This window comes from Meleagris gallopavo, chromosome 1, assembly GCF_905368555.1.
Source record: "Meleagris gallopavo chromosome 1, MGAL_WU_HG_1.1, whole genome shotgun sequence".
NCBI classification, from domain to species: Eukaryota; Metazoa; Chordata; class Aves; order Galliformes; family Phasianidae; genus Meleagris; species Meleagris gallopavo.
In genome coordinates, this window is record NC_139404.1 from 106,841,026 (window position 1) to 106,860,236 (window position 19,211).

The 19,211-nt window shown below is 36.8% G+C and overlaps 1 protein-coding gene across 2 annotated transcripts in view; it reads right to left on the reverse strand.

The window, feature by feature from the left end:
• DSCAM (DS cell adhesion molecule) overlaps nt 1-19,211 on the reverse strand; it is a 441,807-nt gene that overhangs the window by 365,542 nt on the left and 57,054 nt on the right. For both annotated transcript variants that reach the window (XM_085208737.1, XM_085208749.1), the window contains exons 2-3: nt 6,829-7,146; nt 2,022-2,168 (exon numbers count right to left, since the gene is read on the reverse strand). In XM_085208737.1, coding sequence (XP_085064863.1) covers nt 2,022-2,168; nt 6,829-7,146 — 465 coding nt within the window. The remainder of the gene's footprint in view (nt 1-2,021; nt 2,169-6,828; nt 7,147-19,211) is intronic.

A 19,211-nucleotide genomic window follows, 5' to 3' on the forward strand; every position in this document is an offset into this window, starting at 1 on the left:
GAGAAATATTTTCCCATCTCACTTTTGCCCTTAGACATCAGGGAGCATCAACCTGTAATCCAACTTGTGATTTCATCTCTAAAACTAAATCTTTTCTATAATGTGATCCAATATATTAAAGAGAGATTTTTAAGAGCAGGTTTTAATGAGTTTTATTTTACCTCCATTTAGATTCATAACTGTCAAATTATGGGATTGTGAGATAACTAAAACTGGTTTTTAAGTGTTGAAAGTGTTTTAATAGATTTTTAATGACTGTAGCTTAGTCAACTGAAGTCAGAAGTGGCATTAAGAAAAAAAAGATGTAAGTACATAGACCTAAATTTCATTACGCATGTTTATCCCCCAAAAGTTTAAACGATAAAAATCAAGATAGATTAACCAGAAATAAATTATTTTAAACATAGTAGTCATGATGGTCTGCAGAAATGCCATACTTTCTTCCCTAAAGACCTGTGCCCTCTTATCCTGACTCCCAAAAAGAAAACATGCGTATTTTATTACAGAATGAATAAACTTGAAAAAATATTTTGGTAATTAACCACATACATATACACATTCTTTTCTTTCACATGCAGATGTATATGCATCATCTGTCAGAAAAGGAAATAAATACATTCATCCACTGTTGTAGTAAATAATCTTGATCATAGTTCAGTACCATTACAAATAGAATAATGGAAAGCTTACTTGTCTATTAACTATGAACTTTCAGTGTTGGTTGAGTTGTTCCATTGGTGAATCCTACAATTCAGATATAACAAACCTATTTCTGGTAATGCTTATTTTGCCCAGTGATGGGCAAAATATATGCCTGACCAAAATACAGAAGCACAACAAAGTGGATTTACCGAACTTAAACAGTGTGCCACAAGTGTAGGGCAAGTGATCATGAATTAAATGGTACTTAAATAGTTACCAAATCTTTAGAGAACTATATGGAATATAACCCCCATAAGAAATTAAAAAAAAAAAAAAAACACAAATCAAGCTTATACAAGGAATCAATAAGCTACATAGAGAAACAAAATCTAGAATATGAGTCTTAAAGAAACGTAAGTATTTTCATCAATGTCATATTCGTCAGAAAGGAAAGGAAAGATTATTAATGCACTGAGAAGTGCAAAAAGGTTTCTAAATATTGTTGGATCATAAACACAAACACATTCTTAAGCACACTCTGCAGCAACATTCAATTTAAACTACTTTTTCCATTCTTCATTGCCCTGAAAAAATATACTTCAACTTTCTGCATTTAAATCATTTGTATGAGTAACAACAAAAATGCTGAGTATAATATATAATTTGGATATGTACCACAGTGAAAATACTTTTATGCATATATACAGCCTCCTATGAATTTCTTAAAATGTTTAAGCTTTATAATGTTGGATATTCTTTGCATGAAATCCCTATACTTCTTGAGCATTACCTCACATTGGTAATTGATGCATGTAACTTTTAGAATTTATTGTTGTACTTGAATATTTTTGCCTTGCAGAACTGCTCACAGTGTGCTTAAGCCTCTAGAGTTACCAATGAAGGTATTTGAGAAAAAAATATCATGAAGGCATGAATACCAGTTACGCAGCACATTTAAAGATAACCAAACAAAATTTAGACTCAGAATTTCTTCTAATCCCTGAGTAACACTATTACTGAAAAACAACTACAACTCAACACATGCTTTATGACACTCAAATTTATTTGGCATGTAAGGGTTTCCTATCAAGGTTAAAACACAAGCCCATTGTCACAGCAACCAGGAAGCTGATTTTATATCTAGTATAAAACAAAAACCATGTTAGTATCCCCTCAAGCATGTTAGAAAAAGCCAAGCTGTCTAAAACCTTCACGTCACATACAGTCATAAGGATGCAGCAACACTAATATGAAATACGTTACTGAAAGGGTGACATACGAGTCTATAACTGACTCAAAGTAAACAGCAGGTATTTTGGGGAAAAGACAGCAACCACATCTGCCATTGCCAATTGACAAAGAAAATCCTAAGAGCCTACCTGAGACAAGCGAGACTGTGTCTTTCTCCCATGAGACAACAGTGATGTATGCCTCCACAGAGGAGGGGATAATGCACTTGAACACTGCTACATTGCCTCTCATGGCTTTCTGGTCCTCCACACGGACTGTATAGGGTTCCCGTAAAACTGAAAAGAAAGGAGTAGGTTCCATTAGCAAGTCATAATCACACATCTAACGCAAAGTTCCTCCATCAAGATTCCTCAGGTTGTGATTTTTTAAATGTGTTTAAATGATAGCTTTGCAAGACCAATAGTTTTGAGAATTATTACAAAAGGATTCCCAGATCTTTCTATTCACTCAGAATCTGTATTTCTCCATGTTTCTGTGTTCCTCTCCTAATTCTGGTAACAAGGAGAAATAAGTATGCAGTTACTGCAAAACTCTATGGGTAAATTGTGTTACACCTTCTGTTACTTCTCTTGTCTCTTGTGCCATATTTACCATCATGAATGGTTTTCTACTCTATCCAGGAGTACAAATTACATGCAACTAATGTAGGTAAAAAAGGCATCCAAAGGGTAGAAGAGAAGGTCAGTGTCATTTAGGATTTTGAAGAAGTGAGAAACAAAGGAGAAAAATCGATGAAGGTGACAGCAAAAAACAAACAAACAAAAAACAACAACAACAACAGTGTTTCAGAAATACAGAGAAATTATAGCAAGTAAGATAGAACTGCATTCAATTGCCAGCATGGAGAGAAATAAGACAGCAATAAGAAAACAGTAGCTGTGACTGGGAGTTGTTTTAAAAACATATGGAAGCATTAAGATCCAGGATGTGATTTGACTAGCAAACAGAAAATTAATTTAATAGTCAAAGAGAAGAAAAAAGAACAGGAAAAATTCTTCATGTGAAACTAGCATTAATGAAAAGACATGAAACTACATTGGTAAGATAAGTGGAAAGAAGGAAAATTCTAACATTGAAACAACACAATGAAGGAGTGGTGAAAATCTGTAAAGCAGTGGTTAACAGAGAAGAAGGTAGAGCAGAGAAGAAGCAGTACCACTTGTAATGGATAGCATCTAAGTGGGTAAGAAATGAAGGACAAGCATTAATGTAAGATCTGTACAGTACTGTAAGACCAAGGTGCAAGAAAAGAAATTACCACAACCAACGTAGTTATGGAGCTAGAGATAGTGGCCAAGTGAGGAACAGTTTCAGCGAAAAACAAGGTAAAATGACATGTGTGTTTAATGCATGCATAGATCTGAAAGTAAAAATTATTGGCAAGAACTCCAGTGCAGCAATATAACCAAATTAGCAATGTGAAATTACCATATTACAGTGATATTTCTTGCCCATATACCCTGTCCACAATCACGTACAATGCTCTACCCATTACATTTAACCACATTCGCTCTAGACTGAAGGGATATATGCCAGGAGCACTAGAATTTTTAAAGGTCATTCCTACTCAACGTCTTTAAAGAAAAAAAGAAGTCAGCATACTAGAATGTAACTATTTTTCACAATTGCAAACAGTAGCAAGTTTTCAGGACCTGTGCAACCACTGCGAAAAGAAAGACTGGAGTTCTCTACCCCAGTCTCAATCCCAAACAAGACGTACCAACAGAGCAGTTAGGAGGACTAAACAGAAGTAAATGCATTTAATGATTAACTAAATATCACTTAAAATCAAATCAAATCCATCTTCTACAGTGCAATCATTCACTGAATTTGAACAACAACAACAAAAAAAGAGTCCATAGCTTATTTTGAATCAGAAATTAAATTTCTTAACTCCACTGTAAGTACACTCTGGGCAGAACAGATAAGCACCTTTAATATAATGACTTTACAACTGTGGCTGCCCTGGGATGAAGCAGACCTTTAGTTATTTTTCATTTTAGCAGCGATACACTAGCACATTGCTAAAGGTCTATTACTTTGAAAATCTGCCATAATTTAAATCTTATTGCCCAGCTGATCATTTCAGTAAGCAAAAAAAAAAAAAGTATTTGTGAGGCTCAAAAACTAGAAAGAGACTTTTTCATTTCTTTTTGAAAAGTTTACATTATTGTGGTTTCAGAGATGCCCTCAGTTATTTCCGAAGGATAAATGACCAGCTCCCATGAAAGATTTGCTGATCATTTGAAAATCCCAGTTCTCTGAATCATGAGTTTATGTGAGAATTTCAGCCTTCTTTCTAATACACACACACACACCCCTCTATTCCCATGCAGGATTGTCCTGGAAGAAGATTGAGTTTGGATTTAACTCTTTGGTTTTTGTTTTGTCGTCATTTGTTTTCTGCTTTGTTTTAGTTGGTAGTTTTTTTGAGGGGGGGAGAGATCATTATGTGTAATAGTTATATTCAAGAAACAAATACAATCATCTGCAAGCTTGAAATCTTATAAATGCTATACTCTTATATCTTAGGGAAGTAAGTTAGTTTCAGGCTTTTGCAAGCTGACTGAGAAGGAACTACTAGTATGCATAGATTTCCTCAAAAATTATATCTTCCTGTGGCTTCCTGTGACAGAGAATTACTCAAGGTAAGACTCAGTAGAACTATTATCTACTATCAAGCCCAATGAGAGCTCTAGAGCTAGCTCTTAAGAAGGAAGGGAACGTTTGTTATCTAAGTTGCACACTATCCACATGAGGCAGCATCACAAATGAATGGATCAAAGGTAAGAGGCCAAAAAGGAGAAGAAAGGGGACTAAAAAAAGTGAGTCAAGGAACTCTACCTATGTTGCTCCAAAAGTAATGCCTCCTACTTATTTTCATGGGAGCTACAACAGATACAAAGAGCACAATATCACTATTTGATAGAGCAAATTCTCAGCTACAAAACACTATTTGTCAACTTAGTTACCACCATTAGCTCTGCATTCATTCAGCAATGAACAAGAGCCTCCATGCCACGCTCGTAAAAATCTGTATTGGTGAAGGTGTTGTACTGCTGCTGTCACTACTGCTGAACTGCATCACCCACTGCCTCACAGTGCTCACATTCAGTCTTTGGTCTACACTGATGTCCAGCAACCATCAATGAGTGCTAATGGGTACCATTTTTTCTGCATGGAGATATACAGTGACATGCCTTTGCTTCACACACACTCCCATGTCAGATCTCATTTTGTCAGACTGCCCCTCTGCTGCCATTTATCACATAGCAACAAAACATAATGAAATATTGGCTGGAAGTTTCAACATCTATTCCCATATCACCAATATCCACCTCTGACATAATGGGCCAACATAATAAAACAGGAGGCATTACTTTTGGAGCAGAACTCATACTTCTTTGTAAAGCCTTTTTGCACATGCCGCTTTCATTTGGAAAGTTCATTTCTCAAGCAGAATAGGAAGACTTCCGGAGTTCCATGAAAAAATTGAAAGTTGTGCAACAGATACAGCCATATCTTATCATCTATATTGTATGCTTCTCCAACTGAATAAGCATTAAATCATAGCTAACAAAATTATTTATCTAAGAAATATAAATATTGGAAACTAACATTGCAAAAAAGAAAAAGCTACCAAAATATTTTCCTATATACTGGGAAAAATTGCTATCCCAGATGTGGACATTAGCAAATCGCAAAGGACAAAAATATGTTCTCTTAAGATATATTTCTGCCAGATATAACGCTAGCAAATCCATCAAAGTTAAACCAAGAGCTAAAAAAAAAAATCTGATGAATCTGTGGTTTTCAATCTTTCTTGGTCTGTGAACAACGAAGTATTTTTAGGGGAAGCATAAGTCATTACAGAAATTCCACATATATGTAACATGCAAGCTTGCTTATCATAATTACTTCTTGTAAAAGAAAATAAGCACTATTTCACTCTAAACTTTGAATAAGATAAATGAAATTCTTAAAATCTCTTTTTTTTCAGTCTTACCTTCCAATTTCCTACAAACTTCAAATATCTGAATGTTAGTTCATTGTTAAAAAGAGTAGAATAAATCCCCACATAAGATGATGAAGTCAAGTCTACTTAGTAACTGTTCACAGTTATCCCTCCATGAATCCTGTGAAGGCATATCTCAAAAGAAAAGGCACTTCTGAGAAAAGACTCAGAGCTCCACCACCAACAAAGGCTATAAGGATTTGCATTAGGCAAGGGTCAGCTTCCAAAGCAGCTTTTGTTTGTTTGAATATTTTAATTAACTGAAGTGAGTAGACAAAACCTTCAAAAAGTATGCAATCATGTTTACATATTGTAGCACAGGGCCTAATTTTGATCCCACTGTAGTTCCCTACTTATTCACCCAGACTGCATACAGTCAGCACAAGAAAGCAGATACAAATCATTATGCTAATTTGCATATTTTAGCTCAAACACCAAGTACTGACTATGTATCAACATCCTTTGCTAAGTTATTATAAAGGACACAAGCTTCTCCCTCAAAAGAAGGCACAACTCAACACAAGCACCTAAGAAGAGGCATGATCAGCCAAGCATTTTAGTTTGTTTTTTTTTTTCCCCAAATGTAACACAAAATCCAAAGACTACATCCTTAACTCTCACAGCTTTGTAATGAGTAAGCATGGTCTGATTAAAAATTTCATTTCTGGTTCATGTTTCCTTATGCCTGTTTGGATGCTCAGCTGATCATGATCTTTGGAAAACTAATTTTTTTTTTTACCACCAAAGCAAAAATGAATCAGGAAGAAAGGAAAAAGAATAAACTATTTCACATAATAATCGTAAGGATTTCTGATATCCTCACTGTAACTCCTTTGATTCACAAATTGCTCTACTTTTCAAAACACCCAAATTTCCTCCCTCCCCAAGCCCATTTGAGACACGAAAAAAGCTGTACTTACCGGCCTTAATGTGAACATCCTGACTTCTGATTTTCCCTGAAGGATTTTCAGCTGTGCAATAGTAAGTGTTATCATGGATTAAGTTATTAAAGCTTGAAGGAGGGAAGGGGAAAATTTGGAGAGTGCCATTGGGGTGGACGTGGCGGATCCCTGGGACATCGTAGATCTCCTCGCCCGTTGCTAGGTACCATCTGAGCGTCACCGGGGGGATCCCTGCTGCTGGACAGGGTACCAATGTCCCTGTGGTGCTAGCAAACACTACCTCTTGCAGAGATGCATTGACAAAATATAGACTGGCGTGTAGATCTTCACTGAAAACTGCAAGACAAAAAAAGGGGAAAAAAAGATATTTTGAAAACCTGAAGCACAAGCTATTTCTATTAGCATTTATAAATTCATATTTGCATGGCAAAATGACGTATGAAGTAATAACAAAGATTGCACAAACAGTGAAAATTCACCATCATTCCTTAATAACAACACATACCATATTTCTAATACAGGTGCAACTTAATAGACACATTATCTAATTGGTCAGGTATCTCTAATAAGGACTCCGAAGCAAGGACACACTTCTTTGGTAATGGTGATTCTGCCATCTGTGTGACTGTAGTCCCCCTCCCAACCAGAAACAGCAGATTTTGTCACACAATAGGAAGTTAGCATTGGTCAGAACACAAGATTAGCCCTCATTCTTCTGAAACTTATTCAATTCAGCTGTTACCCAGATAGCTTGAAGATTCCAGACAGATTCCCTAACACTGCATCTGATATATCTTCCTAATGCTCTTCTGTTTGAGAGACTACCAGCATAAGTCAAAGTTTTTGTTTTTCAATAAACACTGGGTTACACTACAAACAACACCACCCTATTGTCCATTTGTATATAAAACTAACTACAGAAAACCACCAGTTTTCCTTGAGATACACAGATAAACTTACATATTTCACAATATCTTGAATACACTGAATTCTGACATGATTTACTCATGCAAGTCTGGTAAGAAGTTTTTGAAAACATGTTTATAATGGATCAGTCCAGTGAGACTGTTTTCAGGGTTAGTCTGCTATTGTCCTCCAGAAATAACTGTCTATCTTAACATGAAGTCATGAAGTGAACTCTCTACTTCTGCCACTTAGTTTTATGGTGAGCTTGAAGCACAAAATGGACTATTTTCTCCTTCTCTCTCCAGACATTCAGAGGGAAGGAGAGAAAAGGTGGGAAGAGATCATCTGGTCCTGACAGTCAGAAGAATCTATCCAAAAAGAGGCTGGGCTGGCTTTGGGAAGCCCTTGAATGAAAGAAGTAGGAGAGACTCTCCTAGGGCAATAGAGAAAGACATCTGGCATAACAAAGACAGCTGAATAAATGGACATCACATAACAGTATGAAAGGCACTTGGAAAGTTAGAAAAGAGAAATTTCATGCACTGGAGCCAACAAGTCCCTGCATACAGATGAGACAGGTGCTAACTCAGAATAATTAAGTTCTTCCTAGTTGGCTCAACTCTAGTAGAAACTTGGGTTTCTGGAAAGCAAAAAAAAAAAAAAAAAAGGCATAATAGGACTAAGCACAGGAGGAAGCACAGCTGAACAAGATGGTGCCACTTTTACTTAATACACTGCTAATTATAGATGTACTCTGAGGCAGAGAACAGTATTGTTGGTAACATAATAGAGAAGTAAAAAAATAAAATTGGCATTGCTCATCTGCTGTACAAGCTATTCTTTCCAAATACAAGGGAAATAATCAACAGAGCATTTTATTTTCCATTGGCCAAAAAGGCGTTTACATAGAAGTAATAAATATAGTTCATATTGGCCAATTTTTATGCCATGCTGCTTCTCAAGAGACATTCACATTAAAAAAAAATAGATTTTCTGGCTAAGAATAAATAGGTATATGTGAAATTCCAAATGCCATTAAAATAAAGAATAACAGGAGCTACGACTGACACTTCCATGGAATTTAACTATAATCAAAATGCAGAACAGCTAAACTAGAGACTCATGCTACTAGCACATAACAATGATTATTTCCAGCTGTTTTGTATCTCTGGTAGAAGCTTTGAATACTTTTGACAAACTTTCCATCCATCAGCCTATACAATAGTGCTTCATTTTAAAGAAGCATCTGGTACACATTCATCTTAATGGCAGTCACAAACACACTAAGATCCCTGGAAAATAATTGCAGCACTATAATACACACACACAGTGCTGACAATACAGATGCATTTTGTAGTGAAAAACAAGCTACTTAGATACATTCAATGACAAAAATGGGATTTCAGAATCCTTTAAGGATATTTCTCAGCAGCGTTCCATAGGAAGAAAGTTCTGTTATTTAGCTAACTACAAGTGATATATCAAAACTTAATTGAAACCAAGACAAGTCAAAGATGGTATGTAATTGTATGTTAATTAATGTTAAAATGCAATCCAATTAAACACTGTATTTTAAAGTAAACAGCAGCAAGTGTCAAACTAAAAGTTGCAATGGAGATTGACAGGGAAATCTGATGAAAAAGCTATAAAAGAGCAAACAGAAACAGCTGATGACAAAAGGAACCGTAAGAATAGAAAGGGAAAAATATATCAAACTGGTTCTACTATCTACCTAAATACTACTCTTTTAAAAACAAGGTTTTTAAAGTGCTTTGTCTCCAGAGCAATGGCTAAAATGGCAAAGGCCCAAGCAAACAGGCACAGGTTTTCCCTAAAGCCTGCTCTGCAGGAATGGACTCTAGAGCACCACTAAGTCAGACTGGAAATGAATTGCAGTGGAATTTGATTACACTTGGCCTGGACAGAGAAACCTCAGCACTTTGGAAAAGATTACATCAATTAGTAGTCAAGGGAAGGAATGTCAGAGATTCCTTCTGAATGATGGTCCTTATGGGTCTCTTCCAACTTGGGATATTCTATGACTTTGTATTACTGAAACCAGTAACAGCTGATGGAAACAGCAATTCTGACTTTCAGCAGAACAAGTGGGTGTCCCAATGGAAATGTCAAGGTAACAAACAGTCTGCACCTGTAAGCATTTCAGGGCCATCAAGTGAAGACCTTTGCCCTTATCCATGTGGTTGGAGGTGCACATAAACAACTTATTGATCTGATAGACCCAGGGCAAGAAAAACTTGAATCTTAGGTTAAACAGATACCATAATTTTATTCCTACAAGAACGGGAAGAAAGGATGCACTTTTTGCAAGTTCGGTCAAAATTACTTAGACTCAACTACATGAAGTGATAAGGTGAACTGACGGAGTATAATAGCCAAGGAAATTTCTCTTCATTTTCAAGCACTGCCATGCTCTGCCTAAAAAAGTGCTGAATACATCAGCAGGATACAAAATTTCTTTTAGCAGTTGAGAAGTTTCCTGTCAAGTAAACTGGTTTATTTCAAGGCAAGGTTATCAGAGGGGCTGCAAATCAATCACACTCAGGAAAAGAAAGTAAGCCTGAGCGCTGTACAGCCAGCTAGTTTGAGTGGACATAACCAGACTACACAGACATAGGTATAAAGATCTAGGCTGGGCTTTGAGTTTGCTATGCCTGCACTCAGTGGCTTTTTGTCACCTCTACTCTTACCTGATAGGCATCTTAGGCATCCAGGACACTGCAACACCTACATATACATATGCTGCGTATTTTTGAAGGCCTTACATAAGATCCTAGCACATAGCACTTCGGATATTTCTGCCTCCAAAGGTACTGCTTGCCAAGGTTTTGTGATAAGTTGCTCAAGACAAAATAGGCTGAAACTGTTTCTTCATAATCTTCCTTTTTAGTGAGTTGAAGGATATGTCACTAAGATATGAAGAAGATGCTACATAAACTATCATACTGGGTCAGGCTTGGGCTTGCTCTGTGCAGGATTGTGTGTCCTGGAGGGAACAGGACCAGCTGTAACAGAGATGAAAGATTACATGCAAAGGCAAACTGTGAAGCTACCAGTCCAAGGAAGATCATACTCTTCCCTTCCCCCCCACTTCTTTGTGCCTGCTTCCTCCAGACTGTGTCACATTTAAGAATCTTCACCTTAACAACTTCAAAAGTGAAAACTTACTCAGATATTGGAGGTATCGTAAGAAAATTATATATATTCTGGATGCCAGAATATATTACAGCAGCTTGGTGTTGTGCGTCTCCTTTTCATCATATTCTTTCTAGTTTTATGAAGTTCAAATAACAGATTTGTTATTCTTATGGCTAGCTCTTTATTCTTCAAATTCTTACTCAGCCTTCTTTCCATATTCTGTTATGGATATGGAAACTATATTATATATATATATATATTATAGATATTACATATAACGTAACTATTATAAGCCCCAGTTTTATCTCTATGAAGGAACTGTGGTACTTTTCAGTTCAAAAATGTTAGGAAAAAGTCTCTTAATGATTTGATACTTATATTTACATTGTTTTCCCTGCCTCATTCATAAACTAAATACTATTCTCGTGACGTTCATGGAAGAGGAAAGTCTTGTCCTAAATTAATAGCAATTGAAAAACAAAGGAAGATTTATTTCTCCCTATCTCTAATTAATCACAAATATGAAGATTATTTGGTGCAAGCTCAGCCAAAGATAGTCCGAATGTGTTGCAAAGTGCCACGCTAGTGAGCTGTGTTGCTATTTAGGATTAATTTTTTCAAGATGCTTTACTGTATCACTATTACCGATCTGTTTTTGAATAGAAAGAGACACAGAAAGAGGTTTATTTTAAAGGGAGAAAGACTGTGCACCAACAAACACTAACATTGTTATCACTACTCAATTATCAAGTAACAGACTATGCAAAGTGACCTAGAGAAATTACTTCAGCTATCGTGGAAAGATCAGAGTAATGAGGTAGTACAAAATCCATCTGTGATCATGTCTCCCTCTAGGGGCTTTAACTAATGACTGAAGTATAGGATAGCTAAATATTATAAATTTTATTACAGCAAGAGTAAAATGAACGTTTTGCAATTTTGGCTCAGATTCTGACTCCTCATATGCTTCTGTAAACTAAGAAGAATTTAACATTCCTCACAACTTTTTTTTTTTTTTTTTTTTTTTTTTGGAGAGGAAGAAAGGCAAAACAACTCATACAAGGATTAAAATACAAGTGGAAACAACATAGCCATCACACCCACAGTACAGCAAAACAGCACTAAATGAAGATGCTCTAATCAGACTCCAAAGTATATGTTACTAAAAAGAACTAAAAGGACTGAAGATAACACTAAAGAAAAAAAATGATGAGAGAATGATGAAAATACCTTGAATATGGAAAAAAAAAAATAAATAGCACAAACTGATGTGACATTACAAGTATAATTAACAAATAGGTGACTACGTTAAATTACTACGTTCATACAAGTTGATACAAAAGTACTAGCTAAATACCACCTTACACAACAGTTTTAAGTCACCAATGGAGTCAAGGAAAAAATATATTTACCCACTGTGACCTCCTTGATCAGTACTACATTCACATAAGCTACTAAGAAAAACTGGGAAAAAAAACTACGTGAAGTTATTATCACCTACAAAACAGAATATTACTTTTGTGCTCAGACAACAGTCTGACTTGTGCTGAGCTAACAGTCGGAAGAAAAGATTTCCCTCCCAAAAAATACATCTTCCAGTAACAAACGCTGAAGCACCTATTCCTCCAATGAAACAAGTTTCTTCAGTATTTCTTACCAATGCCTCCTAAACTGTGAACAAGCAGGAACAATAATCTTCTCCATCAATTTTTCAATTAAAGAACACTAACTTGTCCAAATGAGAGCTGTACCTAGGTGAACTAGTAGTTCTCAACAGGTCACCTTGATAGCTGTCAACAGTTTACGGGCTGCTTCGTCCTGGTTCTGTGACTAATGGGGCGGGGGGACCCATGCAGCCACGCCTTAGGAAAAGGGGAAAAGATGGGGAAATAGGCCCAAAAACAAAACAGTGGCAACGATTCGAGGAGTAAAGTAAGTTTACTTTTAGAATGCAAGATAACACAATATAATATAATATAATTGGAATTGAAGATAATAAATCAAATAAAATGAGAGAGAGTGTCCAAAAATAAATAAATAACCATAATGGCCTTTCTCTAATGCTGAAGGTGACACAGCTAGGGAGCACACACAGTACAGAGATGAGCAGAAAAGGAAAAGGGACATCTTGCATCTTGTAGCCTGCAAACAGTTTTATCTTTCCCTCTGAACACAGAAGAGAAACAGAACAGCGAACGCTCTTCTGGGTGATGCAGTTCTTTCCTTCCGAGACAGGTATGCTTGGAACTAGAGTGTTAACTCTATAACTCCCAGTGCTCTACATGATCTTATGATGTGGAATACTGATAACAAAAATCCTAAAACCATGACAATAGGCTTGAGGCAAATCCCACAGACCTGCATCAGCACAGGTCAAGGGCAGAGACCCAGTGCACCTCAGAATAGTGCTTTGAAACCTGAAATCTCTGAATCTAACTCAAATGCTCCTTACTTTCTCTTTGTGATAGTTATCAGAGACCCTGATGAAACCAGACGACAAAATGAATCTGTTCACTCCCTGCTAAGGATTTCTCCCAGATTTGATATCAGGGTATAATGACAAAGGGTGCTCTAGAAGATGGGGAGGACTTCATGGGGAACAAGGAGGTGAGGATCAGTTTCAGGGGAAAGCTTCCCCTATTCCCCAGAACATCTTTCTTCCACCTCCCAAAGGGAGAACATGAAGGAATAAAGGCAGGAACAGAGAGCAGAAGAACAGGACATACCAGTTATCAGTTATTTATATCTACTAAAGAAAGGCTCCAAGGGAAATGGAAGAGTATTAATTTGCAAAATGCAACATTTCAGAGCTGTTATCTAAAAAACTATCAAGTTATTCACTAATGTCACTTGCTTGGTTTCAGTAGTCATCCCAGAGAATGGTCTATCAGGATAAAACAAAAATTTTTAAGTTGAAAGCGTATCTTAAATGTTTGCCTTTTGGTTGTTCAAGCAGTTATGTAGATTGTTACAATTCTTAAAGCAGTATGAAGCAATGGGAAAAAAAATTAAAAAGATATAATCTAAGCACATACAGATGAGCCAGTTAGTTTTTCTACTTCTGCATTGTATATGATTATGTAATTGGTAGCATTTAGGAAGCCAAAATTCTTTCCACAGTATGTGATCTCTAAATGCAGAACTATTTCCTATGTAACATGTTGTGTAATGGTAGCCAGTATTTATAGAGCTAAACAGTATAAAATTACACAACGCCCAAAAGGAACAAAAAATTGACTATGCTTTTTTCTAATTGGTACTCTACTTCAACATGCCAGAGCTCAACCTTTTAATCCAAAATAGTATTCATTTGAATCAGTTTCAAAATCAGAAACACTAATGAGGATAATTAAGTATGCAATTTTATTTTTTTTTCCTGCCAAAAAAACATCGACAGAAAAAAAAAACAGTGTTATATTATCAGTCCAACAGGACAGCAACCCCCATTAAATCAAAGTAGTTCTCCACAATTAATAGAAAGGGTCATTGGGTCAAGCCATAAGAAGAAGTGGAACTCACAAACGAGTTACATCTCTGAAAAGGAGGAGAAATGTGAGTTCTAGTAGATTGCATTATAGAGACCTGAGCACACAGGGTAATGCTGAGTAGCAAATGCAATAGACACATGTCATAAGAACCTTTAATCGGCTAAAAAGGAATAACTCACTTCTGATTTAAATGCTTACTTTTAATTGTCAATAATGAACACCTAGCCTTTCATTCAAACTGTGTGTGATAGGTAAAAAAAAAATTGCATTTTTCTGGGCTATAAACTACCACAGTAAGACATAGGTAGGTTCTTTTCTCTTATTTATTTAAAAGAACAAAGATAAACTAAGTAAAAGGCAAATAAATAGTTGCCAGTCTGGGGGAAAACATATGCACTATTTCTTCTTGAGAAGTCCACTCAGCCCCACTTTCTATTCTCATAGAGGACAAGCTGCAAGATCAACAAAAGCATTCATGCAGAACTGAAAAAAGACCCTCAGATTTATATTTCTGGTTCAAAAATCTGTAAACGAGCAGTAGGAATGTAACATTATAGAGTTCTGAAAAATACAACATTCATATCGCTTTTATTTTGGTTTATGAATTTATCACATTTTCTATAAACAGAGTAACTACTTACAAGGACCACTGGCTGAGATCTAGTGCATTTCAGTCTGAGCCTTGTCTAGAAAAACACTGCAAGTGACCTAATGCTTTCTTCTAGCGCCTTTCGGTCATGTGCCTCACATCCTAACATGACAGCTTTAGAACCAAACAGCAGCAGACAAAGACCAGCAGTCTTCTCACTGAGTTTGTGCAGGAAAAACCCAAGGTTGTTTTGTTTTCCTTTTTTGTTTGTTTGTTTGGTTTCTGTTTGTTTCTTAAAGATCTCTTTTGCACAAAGATGGAAGTAAAATAAAATTTCTCAAGGAAACTAATAGAGGAGGAAGACAATGAATAGATGTATACAAGGATTTATTTCAGGCCAGAAGAATCAACTACAGAAGTCTAACAGCCCAATAACTTCTCAGTCATGTTTAAAACATTCCAGATGAAAGCCGTTCAGACAATAACTTAGAAAGATGTTCATGAGGATTCAGAAAACAACTGGGACACTGTTTTGGTTACACCTAAAGCAGTGCCAGGTCTGAAGAGCCACCACCTCTGTAGTGGGGTTGCAAGGACAGAGACAGAACAGGTGCCTGAATTCTATTTTGTTTCCAGTTCTCTCCTTCATTCCACTTGAGGGGAAATGAGCCAGGTCCTGTTTGGTGCTGAACTGCTTGTGGGGTAAGCTACAACAGATGCTCTTCCAGGATGTTTTTTTATTCCCTGATTTTTCATAGAATGATGAAATAAGTTGGAAAGGCCCTTAGAGATCATCTAAGTCCAACTCCCCTGCCATAGGCAGGGACACCTTTCACTAGATCAGGATTCTCAAAGCCTTGAACAACCTGCCCTATATTTTGAAAGGCCACAAGGAAGTCTCCCCAGAGTCTTCTCTTGTCCAGGCTAAACAACTCCAACTCTCTCAAATGTTCTTCATAGCAGCAGTGCTCTAAACCTCATCTTTGTGGCCCTTCTGTGACCCCCTCTAATATCCTCGTGTCTTACTTGTACTAGGGACACGACTTCCACTTCACGTGGGTGAGGCCTTTTGCAAGGGTTGGCCTTAGTCTTCCACACAACCCAGCAAGCCCTTCAAACCTCAAGCAATAGGAAACTACATAGGGAAAAATAAACAACCAAAATATGCTGAAAGTAAACCCCTGCCTTTCAGTCCTGTTGTTCCACATAACATTTATTACCATGTGTAACACAGCGGTAAGTGCAGCAATGACAGCAGAGCAGAAAGGTCCTAGGCTGCACCAAGTGAGGATTTGCTCAAATTCAACAGCCACAGGCATAGAAACATCTACAAATTAGAAGCATCGCCATTACCATACCAGAAAGCTAATGCTACTAAAATGTTCTGTACGTTCAAAGCAGAATGGAATATGTACTACTTAAAGATCTATCCCACTGCTGTACTATTATAAAGAGCATACATATGCTCTTTATATATGCTCATATATATGAGCATAAAGGTTTGTTCAGCAAAAGTATTTTTCAGCTGTCAGAGGACACAAAGTAGAGAGGGAAAGCTGAGGAAAAAGTCTTGATGCCCCTTTTTCCTCGGTACTCTGTACATGGTGGAAAAGTATGTTCTCCTTGGAAAGACTGAATATTGGTAGAAACAATGTTTTCTCAAAAGAAAGTAAGAATAGATGTCTGGAGTTAGGCTGTGTCTGCAGAGTTTTCCACCAAGGTACCTTCAGTAAGCTCATAACAGTAGTAACATGCACAGGCATCTGAAATACATGCAGAGAGGCATCAGCACATGATGTACTAAGTTTTACTGTAAGTCACACAGAAACATTACTAAATATGTTGGCATTAAAATAAAATGCAGAAAAAAAATTATCAAAGCTTGGATAGCACACCATTTCCAACATAGACACTGTTCTGCTCAGTAGCTTTCCCACTGGATGAAAAGGCAAAATTTGCCCACCAGGGCAAGGAGATAAGCAGAGCATGAGAACAAGTGGAACAACCCCTGCCTGAAAAACAGACTTCTTCCAGACACCACTAACCAGACTAGTAGTACTGAGCACTATCATAACTCCTGGCTAGGAAATACTAAACAAAACCAAGTTTTTCAGACACGATGTTTCCAAGTCACCTCCATCACCCACTCAAGGACAAAATGTAATATTAGTGTGGTGAATCTTTTGCATCACAGATCATACAATATTGTGGTATAAGAGCATTTCCATTTAGGAAGCACAAGTTCACTGCTTCCCACCACTCTTCTGTGATTCTTCCCCTATCCACAAGCCCTTATTCCACAATTTTGTGGAAGCAGAACAATTCAGGTCACTTGAAAATGCAGAAATGGAAGAAATTTCCAAGTCATAGCCAAGACAGTAAATACTCTTGGGAATAGCTGGAAGGAGCGAAAACCCTGGCTCTGGAAATGGCTGTCTTGAGCAAATCTTTGCCTGGACTAGAAACAATTTCAACAGCACAGCCAGTTGGCATTTGGATTTCCTGGGTTGCTAAGCCACTGTAGAACATGCAGCACAATTTAAGCATTTTGCTGCACTAATGCTACTTCACAACTGTGCTAGATTTTCCCACCCGTAGGGACAAGAGCTCAACTTGACTGTATTCCTTCTGACAGTTTGCCCGTCATATCAGACAACACAGACTTGGGCTGAGTCACAGGAGCATCCCAGCTACAGAACTGGAGCAGCCCTTCCCACCCAGGTTCTACACTCAGCGCTGGGTGAACATGGAGTGAAGGGGGCACAGCTGCCCATCTTGCTTTAGGGATGGCTTTCAAGCAATGCTGAGTTCAAATAAAGGTGAGTGAGAGAAAAGAAAAAATACCCACAATGTAACAATTACTTTTGGTCAGTGTAAACAGCCAGAAGCAGTAAGTGTAAGTAAACAGCCTCACTTTTGCAGCAAAAACTGAAGTTGTATATAATACTGACTATTTTAATGATCAAACATCTGAAACATGCCTGAAGTGATTTGGCTTTAGTAAGCACCCAAATAAAACCAGTAATTATGTAGGCACTGAGCTCAAGTAGTGCAACACAACAAGGCTTAATGAAGAAAACAAGTCTTATTAGCATTTGGTTATTACTCCCATTTTTTCTACACAGCTTCTGAGACAATCATGATGTACCAATTTTCATTTTGATCTCACTAAATGAAAAGAAAGAAAAATGTGTTGGTTTTCACAACTACTGCTATGGAAGATTAGAGCTATGACAAATTACTGCAATTTTAACAAAGTAAGTACCAAAACTAGGCATTAAGTCTACCTACCACTTGGCCAAAAAGAAAAAGAAATCCCAAGAAAACGGCAGATCGGAAACATTTTGGGGGATTTAATTTTGTTTCTTAACAAAAACAAACAAGATATGAATTCTGAAATGCACAGTATTTGAACAACTGCAGTTTAGTGTTCTCTTTGTCAAGAGCTTAGTATATAATTCAAATAAGGCAAATAAAGAAAATATTTGAAATATTAGAAATATTTCAAAATGTACACAATCTATTCCCTTGTGTAGCATTACATTTATTTTATTTAGTGAGTGGTGCAATCTTCAGAGTTGGTTTTGCTGGAGAGGAAAAGTTTTAAGATGAAGAAATTAAATCTATCTAAAAAATTAAAATGAGATAGGTTTTACATCACTAGATAAAGTAACACACATCATAGCTGAACATACAAATACCTATCAGTAGATAGTATCGTTACATTGTGGTCTCTGCTCTCCAATTATATACTCTAACGCAGTTGATCTAAAGAAGATTTTTTGATAAATGTATCCAAAGGTATAGTAAAGAGCATCAATAGCCTGCAGTAAATGACCAACCTAAGTGAAATATTCCTTAAAACTTACACAACTGAAGTAAAAACAATACGTATTTCTTATTATAGTGTTTTAAGTTCAGTTTAAAGAAATCTGTTCCCTTCCAGCTTCCCTGGCAGAATTCTTTACAAAGACCATGCCTTAAGAATAATTGTACAAAATCATTTTATTAAATCATTTTTGGCAATAGAATGACAATGTTTTACACCTGCACAAGTACTTGAACTCCTCTTGTTTGACTCCCCCCCCAGTACCTTTTTTATACCACACGTTTGATAAGTCAAAGGGATATCCCAAGCCTAGCAGCCTAATGAGCTAATATGGTGAAGACATGCTGGCACCTGATGAAAAAAGCAGCCACTATTCACCCCAGCCACTTTGGACAGTCCAGGCTCCATGGCACAGCTGCCTGCATTGACCAAC